The sequence below is a fragment of the Nicotiana attenuata genome, unplaced genomic scaffold (assembly GCF_001879085.1).
Source record: "Nicotiana attenuata strain UT unplaced genomic scaffold, NIATTr2, whole genome shotgun sequence".
NCBI classification, from domain to species: domain Eukaryota; kingdom Viridiplantae; phylum Streptophyta; class Magnoliopsida; order Solanales; family Solanaceae; genus Nicotiana; species Nicotiana attenuata.
In genome coordinates, this window is record NW_017671349.1 from 100652 (window position 1) to 120028 (window position 19377).

The 19377-nt window shown below is 37.1% G+C and overlaps 1 protein-coding gene across 1 annotated transcript in view; it reads left to right on the top strand.

The window, feature by feature from the left end:
* The window catches only part of LOC109207727 (patatin-like protein 3), a 21520-nt gene extending 8098 nt beyond the window's left edge, over window positions 1-13422 (top strand). Inside the window, exons 2-6 of the mRNA XM_019370706.1 lie at window positions 4907-5088; window positions 5334-5517; window positions 5741-5902; window positions 12229-12528; window positions 13198-13422. Coding sequence (XP_019226251.1) covers window positions 4907-5088; window positions 5334-5517; window positions 5741-5902; window positions 12229-12528; window positions 13198-13422 — 1053 coding nt within the window. The remainder of the gene's footprint in view (window positions 1-4906; window positions 5089-5333; window positions 5518-5740; window positions 5903-12228; window positions 12529-13197) is intronic.
* Window positions 13423-19377: the final 5955 nt, after the last annotated feature.

Here is a 19377-nt window from a genome sequence, read left to right on the forward strand (position 1 = left end):
GCCGGAAGCAACAAACATCAACAAACTCGAGTAAAGAAAACTCCACTCAAGAACTCTAATTTTTTTAACAATAAGATTGATATATATCACCCTGAAAAAATGCCTTTTTCTTTTTGTTCAATTTTTCTCCCTTTCGTTCTTTTTTTTTTCTCCCTCCGTTTTGACTTCTGTTTTTCCTTTTATAAAGAAGAACCATGGTAGTTATTAAGTCTTGTGCCAAGGAGTTGAAATGAAAACGTGGTATTGAGGTTCAGAAACAAATTGAGACGTGAGGCGTGGGTAATGAGTGTAGGAGAAGAAAATCGTGGGGGAGAGGGTTGAGGAGATCATGGGTAATTAAAGATACTATTTTGTATCTCTCTTAATTTACTTATTTTTATTCTTCCGTTAGTTTATTATTTTTATTTTTTAAAACTTTTTTTGACCCTTTTTTTTTATTAAATAAAAGAAGGAAAAACAACATATATACATACATATACATATATATATAAAACAACATATATATATATATATATATATATCAACCAACTTACTTTTAGACTTAAAGAAACTATATAAATAAGAAAACTCAATATTTACACTAAAATTTAAATTATACTAAGAAAAATACTACTATAACTTACATTTAAAATTAGAAGAATTTCTTCTATTTAAACATTGAAATAAATCTTATATTCTAAGAATGTGAATATTTTTTGTAGTTTTTTTAATTTTCTTAAATAAAACCTATTAAAAGTAAGATAAAAAATTTAAAAATATTAAGATTAGACCTAAAAGAAATATTTACACTAAAGTAGTATAGGATTTGCGGTGTGGTAAAAGATTAGGTGTTCACAGCATGCCCCTCTTTGCTTGGAAACATGAAGAGTTTTCAGGCAAAGAAAATGAACAAGGTAACTGATTTTTGGCCTCACTATTATTTAAAAAGAAAAATAAGATAAAAGAAAAAGATGTTACCGAGCCTTAGTTTTAGGCAGCCTACATATCCCGGGTTATAAGGGAATCAGGTCACGTGTAGTTCAAGTAGAAAGAAGAGTGATGGAGTATACTTAGATGGAGAGTCCACTGAGGTTCCGTCAAGGTTCTGATCCGTGGTTCCTACTATTACATCAAAATGAAAAGAAAATTACATACTCTTGAAATCTAAGAGTTACAAAATTCCTATTTAAATGCCATCTGGAGTCTTGTATTCATTCTTGACTTGCTTCTCCAATTGACTTTAGATTGAAACTTGATGCTCTCGATGCAACAGACTATGAAATATTCTCGCATGCTTATTTCTTGATTAGATGATGGGAAGATGGATCGTGAGACCCTATGTTTCTGCATACATTATGTGCAAGCTGGTTGCTGTTGATATTGAGATCGAACATTCCATTTTCTCCGGCAAGAGCTGGAATCTTATTTTTTGCACATCCAATCCATGCTTTGTAGAAAAACCTACAAGCCAACACAAACAAGCAAAACGAACAAAAATTTTCTGCCCCAGTTTGCACTAGGAAATTTTTGTGAGTTATTGAAAACACATTAAACTATCATTGCTATTGCAGAATAAAGAATTGAAAAAGACATTTTTTTTAAAAAAATAATAGGGAATGTTATACCCTGTGTTAACAAGAAGGAGGCAACCAGGGGGTGCAGTACCCTGTGTTGACGATAAGATGAGGCCCGTGGCACTCTGAGATTCTACTAGGGGATGTCGTACCCTATGTAGGTAGAAAGTAATGCGACCAAGGAATGTAGTACCATATGTCGGCAATAAGATGAGGCTCGTGGAACTCTAAAATGCAACTAGGGGATATCGTACCCTATGTTTGCAACAAAAAGTGCAACCAGGGGATGTAGTACCCTGTGTTGGAAATAAGATGAGGCTCGTGGCACTCTGAAATGCTACTAGGGGACGTCGTACCCTATGTAGAAAATAATGCAACCAGGGGATGTAGTACCCTGTGTTGGAAATAAGATGAGGCTCGTGGCACTCTGAAATGCAACCAGGGGATGTCGTACCCTATGTAGAAAATAAGGCAACCGGGGGATGTAGTACCCTGTGTTGGAAATAAGATGAGGCTCGTGGCACTCTGAAATGCTACTAGGGGATGTCGTACCCTAGGTAGAAAAATAAAAATGCAACCAGGGGATGTAGTACCCTGTGTTGGCAATAAAATGAGGCTCGTGGCACTCTGAAACGCTACTAGGGGATGTCGTACCCTATGTTTGCAACAATAAAAATGCAACCAGGGGATGTAGTACCCTGTGTTGGCAATAAAATGAGGCTCGTGGCACTCTGAAACGCTACTAGGGGATGTCGTACCCTATGTAGAAAATAAAAATCCAGGGGGTGTAGTGCCCTGTGTTGAAGATAGGGTGTTGATCCCCTATAATGAAACTAAAATAACATGATTACATGCATATTGGAAGGAAATCATGGATTTGAGAACTTCACTTGGTGGTGTTGGTCATTCCACGAATTATTTCATAAAATTGTTCTGTTATTGTTCTGAACAAAGAAAGATTCATTAGTTTTAAAATGGTAGTCGGTTTGTGGCCTTGATTATTTCAGTCCCTTGACTCAGCTCATCTTCTTCAATGACTTCAACTGCAACTAGTTATTTCCAGAATACCAACTGCATTCCTGATTCTGGAGAACCTTTAGCTTTTCCAAACTTTGCCATGACGGTACTTAACCTTTTTCAACTTTATTTTGCCTTTGTGGGCATTTCACTTTTGACTTCTTTCAAAGTTTTTCATTTCAAATCATCGGCCAATCATGGACAGTCGGGGTCGACTTGATGCATTTGTCGAGGCTGGGCGCCTTTTGAATATATCAGCTCGCTTCAAACGAGAACCCTGTAAATCAGTCTTGCCATCTTTTCTTTGCCTTATTTTTGGAACAAAGTTAGACCGAAAGGGATTCAAAGAAAAAAACAAACAAACAATACAATAGAGAACGAGTTTAGAACAAGAGGTGTCCCTTTCAGGGAACAGAAATACGGACTTATATGGGAGTACATGCAGACTTCAATAAACATGATATGCCTTTTGGACTGGATGCCTGATCTGTATAAATCGTCTGATTCTTAAAAACTCATCACAAATTTTGACTTGAAACCACGAAACCTTGCTCATGATTGTGTTAATGCCATGGTTGTGTGAATCCTCTTTTCGATCAACAGTGACCTTTGTGGGTTTTCACTAGCTGGTCTCTCTCATTTCTCTTCTCGCCATCGTCTTATAGTGCCCTTCGCGAGTTTTCACTATTAAGACTCTCTCATTTTTATTTTCTCTACTCACCATCGCCCTACAGTGCCAATGAGGGTTTTCACCAATAGGACTCTCTCATTTTATTTCTCTTATTTGGTTGCATCTGATCCAAGTAACAGTATCCTCCAATTCTTGAACATTCTCGTTGATTGATCGGAAGGACCATTTGGGTAAAAAGAATTTGGACTGAATTACAACTTTGGAACCTTTCAGGCAAAACCATTGCCGAAACATTATAATATCTGCCCAGTTTCACATTTTGGGGAATTTGGATTTTTATTTTGGTGTGACTGAACCTCGGAGAGAGGCTGCCTACGTATCCTTTCGGAATCAAGTCGAACGTAGTTCAGAAACGCTATTTTTGATTTTTTTTATTTATTTATTTATTTATTTTCTTCATTTTTGTTTTCTTTTGCTCTTTTTTCTCCTTTTTCTCTTCTTTTTTTTTTTTTTTTTTTTTTACTTTTCCTTATCATTTAATAATAACTTCCAGGTTCCAAAGAGGGTAATCAAAGAGAGAGAACCGGCTCAAAGGGTTTGCAAAAGGGTTGATGGTATTTGGGTAGTGAGAAAGAAAGCCTTCGTCATCCCAATCAAAGAATGTTAACACCGAGTAGTGAGTCTAACATAGTACCTTCTGACTGTATCTGATTTGACTGTTGTCTCGGGGACTCCTTCGATGTCTCCCAAATACAACGCTCCATTTGGCAATACTCTTGTTACAATGTATGGACCTTTGCATTTTGGAGCAAATTTTTCCTTAGCTTCTTCATGGTGCGGGAGAATATATCTTAGGACGAGTTGCCCGACTTCAAATTTCTTGGGCCGTACTTTCTTCTTGTAAGCACGGGCCATTCTTTGTTGTACAACTGTCCATGGTGGCCTCCGGCCAATCACTTTCCATCAATCAAAGACAATGTTTCAATCGGGTCTTGACTTAATTTTCACCTCGATCTCGGCTTCAAGAATGTTCCTTTTTCTAGTCCTTTTTTAGCTATTCCTTTTTCTTGTAGGAAAATGTTTGGACTTCTATAAATTGTGGATCCTTCCTTCTCATTCAGTAGCATCCACAATGTAGCCATATGGGGTTTGAGAGTCGTGTTTAGAGGGAGAACTTTCCGGGACAAGTGTTAGTGTGTCACTTGTGTTTGCCTCTTCGTGAGGTTGTTCTCTCGATATTTTGTACTCTCTTTTATATAGTGGATTGCTCATCTCCGCCGTGGACGTAGGTCAGTTGACCGAACCACGTTAAAATGTTTGTGTCTCTTTTGGTAGATTTCTCTTTGTTGTGTGATTTATCGTCGTTGAAGGTTTGCTTTACTAGCTTCCGCATGACACCTGGTTTTTTCGGTCCTAACAGCCAATCCTACAATTATAGCATTTTCTGCTTTCTTAAATACGTGATTAATGGGTATCGATAACCATTGACGACCCATCCTCATCAATTCTCCTGACATTGAATTAAAGATTGTGGAAGTTGGTCTCCGGGGTTAACGGTTGAATTCCTAAACAATACAATCCTTTAACTATATAACCCAAGATTATATTTTTGTTTTGTATCTTAATTTTCCTATGGTCTTAATTAAGTTTCTTACAAATTATTTGTAGTCTAATGGTCGTCAACATATTTATTTGGAATATATAGGAGCTTGATGGAGCAAATGCAAGGATTATAGACTATTTTGATGTAGTAGCAGGAACAAGCACAGGTGGATTAATTACTACTATGCTCACAGCTCCAAACAGAGATAATCGCCCTTTATATGCAGCTAAAGATATTTCCAGCTTCTACATGGAACACTGCCCTCACATCTTTCCTGCAAGCCGGTAAACTACTCTAATTATCATTGTTTACATATCTTTCCATGAGTTCGATAGAACACACTATCTTCATCTCGAGTCACTTATGCATATGAGAAAAACTAAATACTTATATAAATATTTAATATAGCATATCTATTTTGACCTCGTTCACTCTAAACTTTAAATTCGTCTCTGATTATAATGATTACACTTCTAACAAGCAACTTTTTTTTTTTTTTTTTTTGACTATGTAAATATGTAATATGCAGCCGTAACAGCTTCGTGCATAGGATATTCAATTTTTTTGGAGGACCAAAATACGATGGGAAGTACTTAAGATTATTGGTTGAATCAATATTAGGCAACCTTACTATGAAGCAGACATTGACTCATACAGTCATCCCTGCTTTTGATATCAAGCGTCTTCAACCAATTATCTTCACCACTATTGATGTATGTTTCTAGTTATCTAAATAAATTATTTTAGTGTGTTTGGTACGATAGACGTCAATTTTCATACAAATTATTTTCTTGATTTCATAATCAAACATTTGGATTTTTTTCTCGAAAAGCATTTTCTACTTAAATATGATTTTCGTCGTACCAAATGTATATGATGTTTTAAATTTCTCCCTTAAGAACATTATGGGTTATTGTTATTTGAATTTGTGTATAGGCCAGAGCAAATTTGTCTAAGAATGTTTTATTATCAGACATCAGCCTCAGTACTTCTGCAGCACCAACCTTTTTTCCGGTACACTATTTTGAGAGTAGGGATGCTCAAGGGAGAATACGCACATTTGATATGATTGATGGAGGTGTAGCTGCAAATAATCCAGTAAGTAGCCATTTGGAAAAAAATGTTTAACTTATATACACTACTAAGGGCTCGTTTGGTATGAAGGATAAGGAATAATTAATCTCAGGACTAAATTTAAGAAGAGTTTATCCCATATTTGGTTGGTAGAAAATTGTTGTATAATTAATCCCGGGATTAGTTATCCCGGGATTGTAGTATTTTTTATCCCCATGAAAGGGTGGAATAACTAATTCCGGGATAATTAATCCTGGGATAACTTCTTTCCAACCAAACGACCTCTAATAGTAACGGTATAAATAACTTTAGTAGTCATTTGAAAAAAAAAAACTTATATTGTATGTATAAATATTGTATACTGTCAATATCTTTAACATATTTTATTAGGTATCTACCTTATTGTTTTTGTGTTACTAATCTTTTTTTAAAAATAATTTATGAACGTCTACGTTTAATTATCTTTATATTATCTAATAGTATAAATCTTAATTCACATTGCCATTACGTAGAAGTTAAATTCATAGAAAAAACGAATACTCTCGTTGTTCCATTTTATGTGGCATTATTTTTTATTAGTTTGTTCCAAAAAGAATGGCCCATGCATTTTTATAGTCTAAAATAATTTAATTTTAAATTTTTTATTTTACCCTTATTGACACTCTTTTATAGCCACATAAATCTCATGACATGTTTATAGCTATAAATTTCAAAAGCCTTATACTTTTTTTCTTAAACTCTGTACCAATCAAATCATGCACATAAGTTGAAACAGAGGAAGTTATTGAGTATATTATTATTGATTTATGTAATGCAATGCATTCAATAGTTTAGTTAGTTAGTGTATGTACAGTTAGTCATAGTCAATGTATTAGCTTTAGTCATAGTCAATGTATATACATACACACATACGTGTATTGTTCAGCTTAATAGATGAAATAATATTCATTGGAAATATCTCTGCTTCTCCACTCTTTCTTCTCTTCTCTGTTCTTTCAGAACATTCTAGAGAACTCCATGGGAGCTTCATCCATTCAAGCTCTCACATGTAATTTTGATATGGTATCAGAGCGAGGACGTTAGCTCAGACTCCGTCAACATCTTTCAAATATCGATCGAAGTTTCATTCGTTTCATTCCGTCAAATTTCTAGGGTTTGGTAGCTATCGCCCAAATCTACCGTCAATTTTAGGGCTTTGGCAATTGTCACTCGTTTTTGGAGGCGTTTCTCTTACAGATAATCTCAAGTCTAGTCAAGCTCCATCAGATTCATTAGATCGAAGTTTTGAATATGGCTGTCGATCAACCCGGAGATACAACTTCTGGATCGAGCAGGAATGATCAATTGGCCATCGATACAGGTAATCCCCTCTACATTCACCCTTCAGATAGTCCCGGAATGGCTTTGGTACCACCTCCATTCGATGGAACTGGATATCGCTTCTGGAGAAGAAGCGCTTTGCGAGCCCTATCAGTTAAAAATAAATTAGGGTTCATTACCGGAGAACTTAGGAAACCTAGTTCTGATTCACCTCAGTTTCGATTATGGGAGAGGTGCGATAACATGGTAACCTCGTGGATTCTCAACTCCCTTGCCAAGGAAATATCTGATAGCGTAGAGTATGTAAATGACTCAGTGGAACTCTGGAGAGAATTAGAGGATCGATATGATCAGACGAATGGGGCAAAATTGTATCAGATTCAGAAAGAGATCAATGATCTAATGCAAGGTTCCCTAGACATCACTACATATTATACAAGGATGAAGAAATTGTGGGAAGAATTGAATACCTTAAGTGCCAAATCTCAGTGCACTTGCAATTGCACTTGTGGAGCAAAAGAATCCATGCACAAAGCAGAACAGGATCGACGGCTTATCCAGTTTCTAATGGGGTTGAACGAGGTCTACACAATAGTGCGAGGAAGTATTCTCATGATGAAGCCACTGCCCTCTATGGCACAGGCTTTCTCACTACTGATTCAAGAGGAGAAACAAAGGGAATTCAAGCCTACTAGTCAGTTAAGTCTGGATTCTACTTCATTACATGTAAATGCAAACTCACAAAATCCAAATCCATTTGGGGCTAGAAATTTTAAAACACACTATACACCTAATAACAACAACAGAGGTCGACCATTCTGTGATTATTGCAAAAGACCAGGACATACAAAGGAAAAATGCTACAAGTTACATGGATATCCTCAAGGGAACTCTTATAATAACCAAAATTCCAATCGCTACAACACCAATCCTCAGTCATATAATCAAGGAAACAGTCAGAGCTGCAGGTTCAACAAAGGGAAAGGGGCTGTGGCTAATGTGCATGAGACCCCAGCTGACATGATTCATGAGAATGTGAATGAACAAGAACCACAAGATGGTAATCAGAATCTCAACCTCACAAAGGAGCAGTATGGGCAGATAATGAATCTGCTGCAGCACTTCCAAATAGGACATGCAGGAGGTTCCCCTAGCAACTTGGATGTCACAAGTGGCAGTGCCAACTTTGCAGGTATTGTTGTCTGTACTTCCTCCATTGATTTTGACAAACCTTCATGCAAATGTTTTGAATCAAAAGCTGATCTTTGGATTATAGACTCAGGAGCATCCAATCATATGACCTTTAACAAGCATGCACTTAGTAATGTCACCAAATTACCCTATCCTTTATTAATAAGCCTACCAAATGGATATAGAGTAAAGGTTCTTGAATTTGGAGATGTGATACTTTCTTCAGAAATTGTTCTGCATAGGGTCCTTTATGTCCCATCTTTCAAGTACAACTTGATTTCTGTTCATTCTCTTACAGTACACCTTAGATGTATTGTGTTCTTTAGTAATACTCTTTGTCTGATGCAGGCCCCTTCAGTGAAGAGGCCTCAGGTGATTGGTAGTAGCAAAGAAGGTCTATATTACCTCTGTTCCAGGTGTTTGAAGGGTAAAAGAAATGTCTTACCTTCTGTTGTTTCATCCTCTTATTGCAAGTGCATTCCTGTTTCTCATTTTCCTAGTAGTCATGAGTCTGTAGGTCATATTCATTCATGTCATACTTCTCAAAATGTAAATACTTCCACTTAAGAATGAGTCTTCTTTTATGTCTGATAAATGTGATGTAAACTCTCTATGGCATAATAGGCTTGGCCATGTTCCTTTTATTAAAATGAAGGGGATATCCTCCATCCCAGTTAAATTTGCACCCAGACAACCCTTTATATGCCCTATATGCCCCATGGCAAGGCAAACCAGACTACCTTTTCCCCAAAGAACCAGCACTACCTCCAGGTTGTTTGAATTAGTTCACATGGATATATGGGGACCTTACCATGTCACAACCCATAATAACTACAAATATTTTCTTACATTAGTGGATGACTTCAGTAGATCCACTTGGACACACCTGTTAAGCTGCAAAAGCAATGCCCTTCAAGCATTAAAAGCCTTTGTAACCATGATTGAAAATCAGTTCAACACCTCCATAAAGGCCATCAGATCTGATAATGGCCTAGAATTCACCAGCCATGAAGCCCTTTCATTCTACCAATCTAAAGGGATCATACATCAGAAAACATGTCCCTACACACCACAACAAAATGGTGTGGTAGAAAGAAAACATAAATACCTACTTGAGACTGCCAGGGCTCTCATGTTTCAATCCAACTCCCAACCAAATATTGGGGAGAATGCATCCTAACAGCAACTTATTTGATAAACAGGCTGCCCACCACCTACCTCAATAACAAGTGCCCTTTTGAGCTGTTATACAAAAAGAAACCTCTTTATTCCCATTTAAAAAGCTTTGGTTGCTTATGTTATCCCACTTTACCCAAAATACATAGAGACAAACTTGAACCAAGAACCACCCCTCACATCTTTATAGGCTATCCCTTTGGAACAAAAGGATACAAGGTACTGAGCCTAGTTACCAAGAGAATTCACATCTCTAGAGATGTAATCTTTCATGAAAATATCTTTCCTTTTTCCCTAAGTTCTGAAAATGTTTCTTTTCCTGCTGTCCTTAGAAGAGTCTCTTTTCCTAATTATATTGAAGATAGTAGTCAAGCTCTACCTATGGATTCAGGACAAAGATCTGTTGGTATCACACCTCCAGAGACAGAACATGATACTCATGATATACCATCTCCTACCATCACTGAACCTCCTTCCATCAATGAGAACAATCTACAACTTTCACCTTCTAATGATACACACACTTATACAGAAACACCACATCTTAGGAAATCAAGCAGAAGTCACCAAATCCCCACTTATCTACAAGACTATGTTTACCAATTACCCAATAGTAATTCTTCTGCTCAGTTTTCCAGTTCTTCCTCTTCACTAAAAGCCCTATTTTCCAATCATCACCACATTACTCCTGCTTCCCTATCTTCTGAAAGTCAGCTCTTGATACAAAATGTATGCCATGATAGTGAGCCTTCTTCATATGAGGAGGCAGCCCTCAATCCTGCTTGGCAGGCAGCAATGACACTAGAATTTGAGGCACTTCATGCTAACCACACTTGGGATTTAGTCCCTCTGCCAATTGGCAAGCAAGCAATAGGTTGTAGATGGGTATATAAAATCAAACATAGAGCTGATGGAAGTGTTGAAAGATTCAAAGCTAGATTAGTGGTAAAAGGTTATACTCAACAGGCTGGGATTGACTATACAGAAACCTTCTCCCCTGTGGTGAAAATGACAACTGTTAGAGCTTTAATTACAGTAGCTGTTAAGAAGGGGTGGGATATATTTCAACTAGATGTGAACAATGCATTCCTCCATGGAGACTTGAATGAGGAAGTCTATATGGAACCCCCTCCTGGGCTGGTAGTGAATCAGCAGGGTTCAGGAAAAGTTGTGTGTAGATTAAATAAGTCCCTCTATGGACTTAAGCAGGCTAGTAGACAGTGGTATGCTAAATTGACTGAAGCACTGTCCACAAAAGGGTACCAACATTCTGAAAATGACCATTCCTTGTTCTGCAAGAAGACTCCTACTTCTGTTATCTTTGTGGGTGTGTATGTTGATGATGTTATAATCACTGGGACTGATCCAGCAGAGATTGCATACTTGAAGGCCTTCCTAGATCAACAGTTTAAAATTAAGGACCTGGGAAAACTGCATTACTTCTTGGGATTAGAGGTTCTATACAAGCCAGATGGGATTCTTATTTCTCAAAGAAAGTTTGCCCTAGACTTGTTGAAAGAATATCAAGTGTATGACTACAGTAGTGTAACTTCACCCCTTGATCCTACAATAAAGCTGAAGGCACAAGAAGGAAACCTATTACCAGACCCTCAATATTACAGGAAGTTAGTGGGAAAACTCAATTTCCTCACCAACACCAGGCTGGATATAGCTTATAGTGTGCAACTCCTGAGTCAATTCATGCAAGCACCAAGAGATACTCACTTAACAGCTGCATTTCACCTTCTTAGATACTTAAAGAAGGAACCTACTCTAGGTGTGTTCTTCTCAAACAATCCTGACTGTACAATCAAGGCATTTTGTGATTCAGATTGGGCAGCATGCCCAGATTCCAGGAGATCTGTCACTGGTTACATAGTTTTGGTGGGAGACAGCCCTATTAGCTGGAAGTCCAAGAAGCAAGAAACTGTCTCCTTGTCCACAGCTGAGGCTGAGTATAGATCCCTCAGAAAGGTAGTTGGTGAATTGGTTTGGTTGAACAGGTTATTTGCTGAACTCACTGTTATACAGTCATGTCCTATCCAGGTGTTTTGTGATAGTTAGTCGGCTATACACATTGCTCACAATCCAGTGTTTCATGAAAGGACAAAGCACATTGAAGTTGATTGCCATTTTGTTAGGAACAAATTGCAAGAAGAACTAATTTCTCTACATCATGTACCTACTCACCATCAGTTGGCTGACATTCTCACAAAGGCTCTCACAGGGGTCAAGCACTCAGCTGTCCTCAGCAAGTAGGCAGTGAAGACCTCACTTCCAACTTGAGGGGGGGTATTGAGTATATTATTATTGATTTATGTAATGCAATGCATTCAATAGTTTAGTTAGTTAGTGTATGTACAGTTAGTCATAGTCAATGTATTAGCTTTAGTCATAGTCAATGTATATACATACACACATACGTGTACTGTTCAGCTTAATAGATGAAATAATATTCATTGAAAATATCTCTGCTTCTCCATTCTTTCTTCTCTTCTCTGTTCTCTCAGAACATTCTAGAGAACTCCATGGGAGCTTCATCCATTCAAGCTCTCACATGTAATTTTGATAGAAGTATACATCAAATACTATGTGAAAAGTTTGAGTCATTGACAATTTTCCATACTAACTAAATTGCACTATTCTTTAACTCTATTCTGCAGACACAAATGGCAATTACACACATTTCAAAAGAAATCATGAGAGGCAAATTTCAGTATGTAGAGATGGAAACAATGGACAGCAAGAAGATGTTGGTTCTATCATTAGGCACAGGTATTGGCAAGCACCAAGGATATACCGCAGCCTCAGCTTCAAAATGGGGTTTACTTGGTTGGGTTTATAACAATGGTCAGACCCCAATATTAGATGTTTATAACGATGCAAGTGCTGATATGGTGGATATACATGTTTCAACTATGTTTCAGACACTTCGCAGTGAAAAGAATTACCTCAGAATTCAGGTATCAATAATACACTTTTCTAAGATTTTACCATTTAATATTAAAGAAAACATTGATATATAAGGTTAATTAATTTCACGGATAGTCAATTGACTAATGATTTATTGCAACAAAGTATGAAACAAAATTTTGTAACATAAAAGTAATATCAACGATATCTTTATATCTTGCATAAACGAAAATTGCCTGAAATTCATCAACTCAGCACCAAATATTACAACTAATATACTGCCATATAAGATAAAGTTGTCAAATAAACACTACCACATCATTAAATACAGGATTAGTTATATCAACTTCTTTATTTTTTTCTGCTAATAAATTTTGGTGCTTCTAATCCAAATAGGAGCATGAGATTGTGGAGATATGAAACTAATTGCACGTGGATGTGAGTTTGATATGTTGATGATTTGACATTAATGATTATTTGGCACTTTAATCTTTTGTGAAGGTTTAGTTGTTGGTGTGGGGTTGATGAATTTCTGGTGATTTTCAATTAAGCGAAAGTGATATATATAAAGTTGACATACTTTTTGGATACAGGATTTAATTTTACAATTTTTTACGTATTTAGTTTGATGACCATTCGTGAAATTAACCTTGCTATATATATGGCGGTCCCTAGAAACACATCAATTCCTTAATGTTGAGTTTCTAATATTTGTACAGGAGGATAATTTGATTGGGGATGCAGCATCAATGGATATAGCAACCACAAAAAATATGCAGAAACTTGTGCAGATTGGTAACAATCTATTGAAGAAGCCAGTGTCAAGGGTCAATTTGGAGACAGGCCAATATGAACCAGTTCAAGGGGAAGGCACAAATGAAGAAGCTCTAATCCATTTTGCTAAGTTGCTTTCACAAGAAAAGAAGCTTCGATACACCAACTGAAAAGTTTAACTAGTACTATATTATAATTTAGGAAATTAAATGCTCAACGAACTTATCATACCACGAATAGGGAGACTTATTTAGCAAAACAATTTTTTTTTAGCTTCAATTATTTGAGTTCCTGAATTGGAGGCAAATTATATGTAACAAAGCGAATAACAACCAAACCAACTAGCTATATTGAGCTAGTCTTGGAAATGATATAGGCGTTTCTTTGTTGAGCCAGATATGTATATTTTACCCGTCTAATTGTTATGTATCGTAGTTAACCACTTTGAGCCTATAATCCTGTTTCTTTGGCAACCACATTACAAGCCTTGCCCATTTATTTGAATTAACCATCTATTTGAACCTTTTAACCTCTCATGAGCACTTGAATAATTATGAACTTTGTAAAAGTTAAAGTGTGGGGTGGTTGGTTTGGCTTTTGAGTGGAACTAATGAAATAAGGAGAAAGGTGCACAGTTTAAAAAAAGTAAGAGTTACTTGAATTGAAAAAAAAAAGGAAAATATAGTTGTATTGCCGTGAAAAAAAATATTCCTTGATAAGTGGCGACTCTTGATGTAATTGTGCTTAAAAAAGTATGGGGTAATATACATTGATGTGAAGGTGGAGTTTTGATTTGACATAAGCATGGGCTTGAATGTTAAAGTATATGTATTAAAGTGCTTAGGGAGGTGTAGTCACTCTTATATCCAAATGTATCCTACCCATCCCGCAGCCTACATTACAACCAAATAAAGTCCTACTTTATCCTAGACTGAATGAACTCGATTAGTAGAGTAGTACACTACGGGCAAGCTATGGTGCATCTTTTGTGGCATATGAATGTTATTTCTGAGAGTGAGTGAATTATTTCTATCTTGAGTTCCTAAGTGTTCTTAAATTTTATTGTGTGAAACTACTCTCTTTTGTTGTGTGAGGGCACTTGATTCATGAAGGAAAGGTAATGTCAGTGACCTCTATGTTAGAGTAAGTGGGTGAGTTGTGAATAATGCGTGGTACTTGTGAGTCAAATCTTGAGTTGAAAATGTTACGCTTTTGTGCTTAGTCTATTTTAAGTATTCTTGGTATGATGAGTTAGGAGAATTGTTTAAAAAGGTAGCCTCTATATAAAGTGTAGTTTGATTGCTCGAAGACGAGCAATGGTTTAAGTGTGGGGTGTTTATGATAGGCTATAATTACGTATTTTAGTCGCTTATTACACTCTAATTTACTGCACTTTAATTGAGTTTAAGCTTTAATCGCTAGTGTTTTGCACTAATTGTGTATTTTAAGCCTTGTAGAAGTGATTCCGGGCTATATAGGTGTTATGGAATGAATTCAAGTGATTTGGAGCATTGAAGTCTGAGTAAAATCCCAAAGAATTAATCCGGAATCGTGTTCGGGGATCAACGGATGATACTTAAGAACGAACGAAGAATCGAGCAGGCATATTGCGCATTGTCTAGTAAAATGGACATAACTTTTCGATCCGAACTCCATTTGGGATCCACAATATATGGTTGGAAAGCTAACTCAAAGGGCTACAACTTTCATGTTTTACCTTTTCTAAATTGTCAACAGAACAGGGTGAAAAGTGCGCGGCCGGGCACTGGCTGCGCATGTCAGGCAGAACACTGGTCAAAATGCGCGGTCAGTCCGCGATTGATCCGCGGCCGCGCACGTCCGGTCCGGAGAAAGTGTCCTTTTTCGCGTAGGAGAAGGTGTAATTATTTGGGCCCGACCCTACTCGGTATATATACACGGAAAAACGGTTTTTTGAGGACTTTTGACATAATTTAGACCTAAGGAGGCTAAGGAGACACTACTTTAGGGTTACACAACACCTTTGGAGGCAAGAATACACGAGGAGCAAGTAGGAAGATTCAACCACGAGTTTTTCTTTTCTTCTTCTTTTTTCTATTGTTGGTTATGAATTTTAGTATTGTATTTTCACATACTTTTATGAATAGCTAATTTATTATCTAGAGGTTTGATGGAACCTTTTGGAGGATGAATTCTTGTTATATTTTAATATAATTTTACCTTTGGATTTATCTACTTGTTCAACTACGTGCTTATTTCAGTTGATTGAATGGCCATCAGTTGACTGTGCCTATTATTATGTATTGCTTGAGAAAGGATATATATTTAGGTGGTTGTTGAACAACATCACTCCTAAATTATATGAGAGATCAATACGGTAGGTTTAAAAGCGGGATTAGAGATAGCGAAGCTTTGACGTGATCACAGTGAGCGGTGAAAAAGTGCGAGCTAGCGTAATTCGAGAGAATATGACTAGTACATTATTTTAGTTGCTCGAGAGAGAATTACGATAAGTCGAGTGCTCTTGATCAGTAGAGAATAATTAGGCGAAGTTATAGAAGACATAGCAGGAAGGACTCCGATAATTAGGGAAATCATAACTCTAGACCTCCTTAATTTAGTCTCCAACCCTTAGTTTCTTTAGTTGATAAATTTCTATTGCTTTTTGATAATTATTAGTTAATTAGTTTAAGTAACTTAAAAGTTATTCGAGCTTGTCCTCTTGGTGATATTGAACAGTTATAGCTAAGCCTTAGTTCTCTGTGGGATTCGACTCCGGACTTTTAGACCGGATTATATTTGCAGCGACCGCTTATCCTTTTTAGGATTAAAGTTGAGCGTGATCAGGAGACAATCTGTGCATTTGTATTTTCAACACAGGATAAAAGCAAGGGTGACTAATCATAAGAAACTGGTAATGAATCATCATGCGCAAATTGATATAGCACAACCGAGTCAGTTCCTTCTGATTTTTTGTCAAGCACTTTGTCTTCATCGTTCGCTAAAGTTGTAGTGTCACTATTTGTATAATCTATAGGTTCAAGTTCAACAGAGTCCGAAGCAGCCTAGATTTTAGGAGACGGAACTGAAGATGGCAATTCACGAGAATCACGCTCGTCAGCTCCATTAGACAATTTATCGAACACATTGGCTGCCTCTGAGTTTCCACCGTTGAAGGCTGCTTCCAAGTCAGACGAGTTTGGGACATGGCTCATAGTTGCAACTGGAGATACAGAGGTCGCTTGTGGAACCAATACAGCGTAACTCACGTGGTCAACACAGGCTCGTGAAGTATCTTCCCTACTCACCGAATCTGTGAACGTCCGTTGTCGAAATCGTATACGCAATTTTTCTTTAAAATGCGTCTAATCGAAGAATTGTTTATTTTGATGCAACCAAGTGAACCAAGCAAGAGCTTCACCATCAAGGTAGAAGTAAGGAAGAGGTAGCCAGTCCTTCTCTGAGAAGCCAAGGTATGTGAAGTACAACTCGGCCCGAAAAATCCAGCTATCCGGGTTGCCATCGCCACTGAATCTAGGAAGAAACATCTTCGTTGTTGGAGTCCGATGGATGAAAGCACCAATGTACCAAAGCGAGTAACAACCAAACCAACTAGTTATATTGATTCACTGAACAGACTTACAAATACTGGAAATTGCAATGAAACAGTAAAGGAAGAATAATTGAGAGATAACAGAGAGGGATGAGAGGATAGAAATACACCATAGAAGAAGGGAGATGAGAAGCTTAGATGCAGAGCAAGGAGATGAGAGGAACAAACATTTTCTTCTTCAACAATAGGTATATCTCCACAATCTCAGACTACAGTCCCTTTTAACAGAACCATTTGTACACACCCTAGTTCGATTTCCAGATGGTGAATCTTTTGATTACATAATTAAAATACCTACCAACTTTTTGGTCGGTTTTTTTTTGCAATATTTATCTTTTGAATTTAATTATCGACCAACGTTGGTCGGTAATTTTCGACCAACTTTGGACGGTATTCTTAGCCGACTGTCAAAATACCGTCCAAACGTAAATGGACACGTTTTGGTCGATAATTGGCCATAAAAGACCAACTTTGGTCGATTTTTTGGTCGGTTTTTGGCGGATTTTTAGTAGTGGTAGAAAATATGGGGAGAGACACCATCTCGACAATATAAACAACACTACCCCTAAAGCTCGTTGCAGTCATGTCGCTCAAAGTGCATCTTGCATTCTCACATACAACCTTGGCTTTAGTTGGTCTCTGAAATGCCTTTGAACTTGTAGCCGTCACAGACTTAGAGGATTGTAAATCCTTCTCGGCCACACCATACACAGTGTAAAACATACACCAGCTTTACCAACGGTAGTAAATAACACAAAACGAAAGGCAATATTAATGAACAACTCTAATACGGTGTATTAGATATGACACCTATTCCAACAGTCTCGACCCCGTTGCTCCAGTATGAGGGATGCAAACGTGAACCAGGGTCAAATGGAAAGTCAAGTCCGAAGTGAGCAGTTGGAAATAGATGCCAATTGAAGATAAGTGCAAGAATAAAGAAACCTGCCCTCCTACAAGAACAGGAACTGAATAATGCCCACCCAACAATGGAATATATAGAAAAACAAGCTCTCCTGCTTCATCTAGTGTAATTCCATAAATGTTTGTCATTATCTCATAGTAATGAAGAGATACCTGTACCACCATCGCATTATTCTTCTCAACCATATTCAAAATTACTTTCTTAGTATTATAAGGCAAATTGTTACAACCATTTAGTATTATGCAACTCAAAACTACAAGCTGAGAATCTCGTAGTAAAGGTTGCTTAATTACCAACGCAAACTCTTCATCCCAATTTGGATTTTCAGACTCAACGAATAAAATGTCATCTAAGACAGACTTCTCAACAATTGAAACCTCATTAACTATTGCGAACTTCTTATCATGTTGTTGTACATACTCGTAGCAAGCCAGAAAAGGAATCAACCATGATTTCTTATATGAAACATGACCGAGGAACTCTAAAGCATCTTGGGGACTTTCAGTGAACACCTTGTTCACATGGCTTATTTTTCCTACTTCCAAAGCGAAGCCAGTCACGAGGGATATGATTATAGGCTATAATTATGTATTTTAGTCTTATTACACTCTAATTTACTGCACTTTAATTGAGTTTGAGCTTTAATCGCTAGTGTTTTGCACTAATTGTGTGTTTTATGCCTTGTAGGAGTGATTTCAAGCTATGTAGATGCTATAGAATGAATTCAAGTGATTTGAAGCTTTGAAGTCTGAGTAAAAGCCCAAGGAATTAAGTCGGGATCGTGTTCGGGGATCAACGGATGATAGTTAACAACGAACGAAGAATTGAGTATGCATATTGTGTACCATCTAGTAAAATGCACATAACTTTTTGTTCAGAATCCATTTAGGCTCCACAATATGTGGTTGGAAAGCTAACTCAAAGGTCTACAACTTTCATGTTTTACGTTTTTCCAAATTTCCAACAAAATAGGGTGAAAAGGGCGCGGCCGCGCACTGGCCGCGCATGTCAAGCAGAACACTGATCAAAATGCACGGTCAATCCGTGGTTGATCCGCGGCCACGCACGTCCTATCCGGGAAAAGTGTCCTTTTTCGCGTAGGAGAATGTGTAATTGTTTGGGCCCTACCCTACTTGGTATATATACATGGAAAAATGGTATTTTGAGGGCTTTTGACATAATTTAGACCTAAGGAGGCTAAGGAGACACTACTTTAGGGTTACACAACACCTTTGGAGGCAAGGATACACGAGGAGCAAGGAATAAGATTCAACCACGAGTTTTTTCTTTCTTCTTCTTGTTTTCTATTGTTGGCTATGAATTTTAGTATTGTACTTTCACATACTGTTATGAATAGCTAATTTATTATCTAGAGTTTTGATGTAACCTTTTGGAGGATAAATTCTTGTTATATTTTAATATAATTTAACCTTTGGATTTATCTACTTGTTCAACTATGTGCTTATTTCAGTTGATTGAATGGCCATCAGTTGACTGTACCTATTTATTATGTATTGCTTGAGAAAGAATATATATTTAGGTGGTTGTTGAACAACATCACTCTTAAAGTATATGAGAGATCAATACGGCAGATTTAAAAGCGGGACT